Source organism: Austrofundulus limnaeus, unplaced genomic scaffold, assembly GCF_001266775.1.
Source record: "Austrofundulus limnaeus strain Quisiro unplaced genomic scaffold, Austrofundulus_limnaeus-1.0 Scaffold85, whole genome shotgun sequence".
NCBI classification, from domain to species: Eukaryota; Metazoa; Chordata; class Actinopteri; order Cyprinodontiformes; family Rivulidae; genus Austrofundulus; species Austrofundulus limnaeus.
The window spans coordinates 1,900-3,701 of NW_013952487.1; the positions used below are offsets into that span (position 1 = coordinate 1,900).

Below are 1,802 nucleotides of genomic sequence, written 5' to 3' on the forward strand. Positions count from 1 at the left end.
CGGCTGTGTTGGTTCTGTTTGACAGGCTCGCGCAGGGAATTCGCCGCCGCAGCCCGTTGGCCACGTTTGGAAACTGATCCCACCTTCTCAGGGATACAAACTTTATCAGAACACCGGCAGACGGCAGCCATTACAGACCAACATGTTTGTTGTTGTTCCAGGAGCGGCTCGGTCACACACTAATGTCATTAGTTTGTTATCCCCTTTTTTCACATCATGTCTCCTGCCTGGATCTGTTAGTACCTCACTCTGAAGCACAGGAGTGTCAGAGGTGAGCTCGCTTCAACTGCTTTTTACGACGCGGTCTCATTTCCGGACTCAATTTTGTGAATGTATTTCAGTTAAAATACATAAGTAAAAATATTTATCTGAGTATAGTACTACACACCAACTTTATGGATTTAATTTTACGTATTATACTTGAATAAAATACGGTAAGTATAAAAAAGTCTTTATATTTAACAATACTAGTGTAAAGTCTTTGTTTTTAGGATTAGCAACAAAGTTCGTGTACTCAGTACTCAGACCAGTAATATTTGGGGTCACAGGTTTTTGCCGTGGATATTTTGTGGGTCAGGAGATAAAAAGTTTGTGAACCGCTGGTTTAAAGTGACAAACAGCTGCAGCCCCACCTTCGGGCCGAGACCCCACTTCCGTGGGTAGGTGTCCCGCTCCATGATGACCCTCTTGATCTTGGCCACGACGCCGTGGTCGCAGGTGGAGATGACTGCTGTGGTCATCAGGGCGACGGCTGCAAGAGAGCAGAAAGAGCCGTGAGTACCTGCAGCCTGAGGGTCAGCAGGTCAGGAGGGGGAGGGGGAGCCATCAGAAAAGGGTGATAGATGTCGGTCATCACGGCCCGAGAGCTGCTGCATCTACTCCTCTCATCATGTGGCGACGTGGCGCTCGCACACRAACAYGCCTCACCTGTGCAGATGGCCTCGCCCTTCGACGTGATCACCACGATGTCCTGGTTCACCTCGATGCCGTCTTCGTACCGCAGGATGCCAGGAAGTAAAATCTTCGCCCCGTAGCAGATGGCATTGACCTGCAAGCAGACGGGAGTTCCTCCTGTTAGCGTTAGCTCAAACAAACGGCGGARGCTAGTGCTGATAGGGCCRGGTTAAAAAAAAATCAATTTAATCAATCTGGATCGATTTCCTTCAAATGTGGGAAAATTGTTTCACAAGTCATGAGATCGATTTTCCCCATGGGTGTTGTCTGTGATGAAGCTGCGCGCTTCCGTGTTGTGTCACTCCTGGCTTGCCGTAGATTTACATCCAGTGACGCTCAGCGGAAACAAAGCTTTGAGCAGCTCGAACCAAACGGTATGTAAACATCTGAAACTGTTCTTAGCATGTTAAATGTGTGAAATAATCATTTAGTTTTGTTACTAATATTATTCATAAATTTTAGAAACGTCTTTATGTAACAGCCTATATGTCACCATCATTAATGACGCCACGCACATCCCTTCCACTTCCTGCCTTTGTTTTTAGCGTTAGCTGCTAGTACTAGTCTGTGAAAAAGTCACAAAAGTTAAAGCATCTGTGATCTACTGGTATAAAACRTGAGTTCTGTTGTGTGTCGTTGTGTCCACTAACCAGCAGGTACGATAGAGTAGTTAGTTTTTATCCTTTTTCCTCTTGATGAGGAGGTGACAGCTGTGGACCATAGTATTACAGGGAAAACGTATCTTTAAAAGCTCACGCTTGTGTTTGTAATCAGTAGGGCTGTGTATTGGCAAGAATTTGGCGATACGATACATATCATGACAGAGGGGTCACGATACGATATATCGC

General features: G+C 45.8%; 1 protein-coding gene across 1 annotated transcript in view; it reads right to left on the bottom strand.

Moving 5' to 3' along the window:
* Positions 1–632: 632 nt before the first annotated feature.
* Positions 633–1,802, bottom strand: part of LOC106519940 (H/ACA ribonucleoprotein complex subunit 4) — a gene marked incomplete at both ends in the record, with an annotated part of 2,831 nt that continues 1,661 nt past the window's right edge. The window contains 2 exon segments of the mRNA XM_014011807.1: positions 633–751; positions 928–1,048. Of these exon segments, the coding sequence (XP_013867261.1) occupies positions 633–751; positions 928–1,048 (240 nt within the window).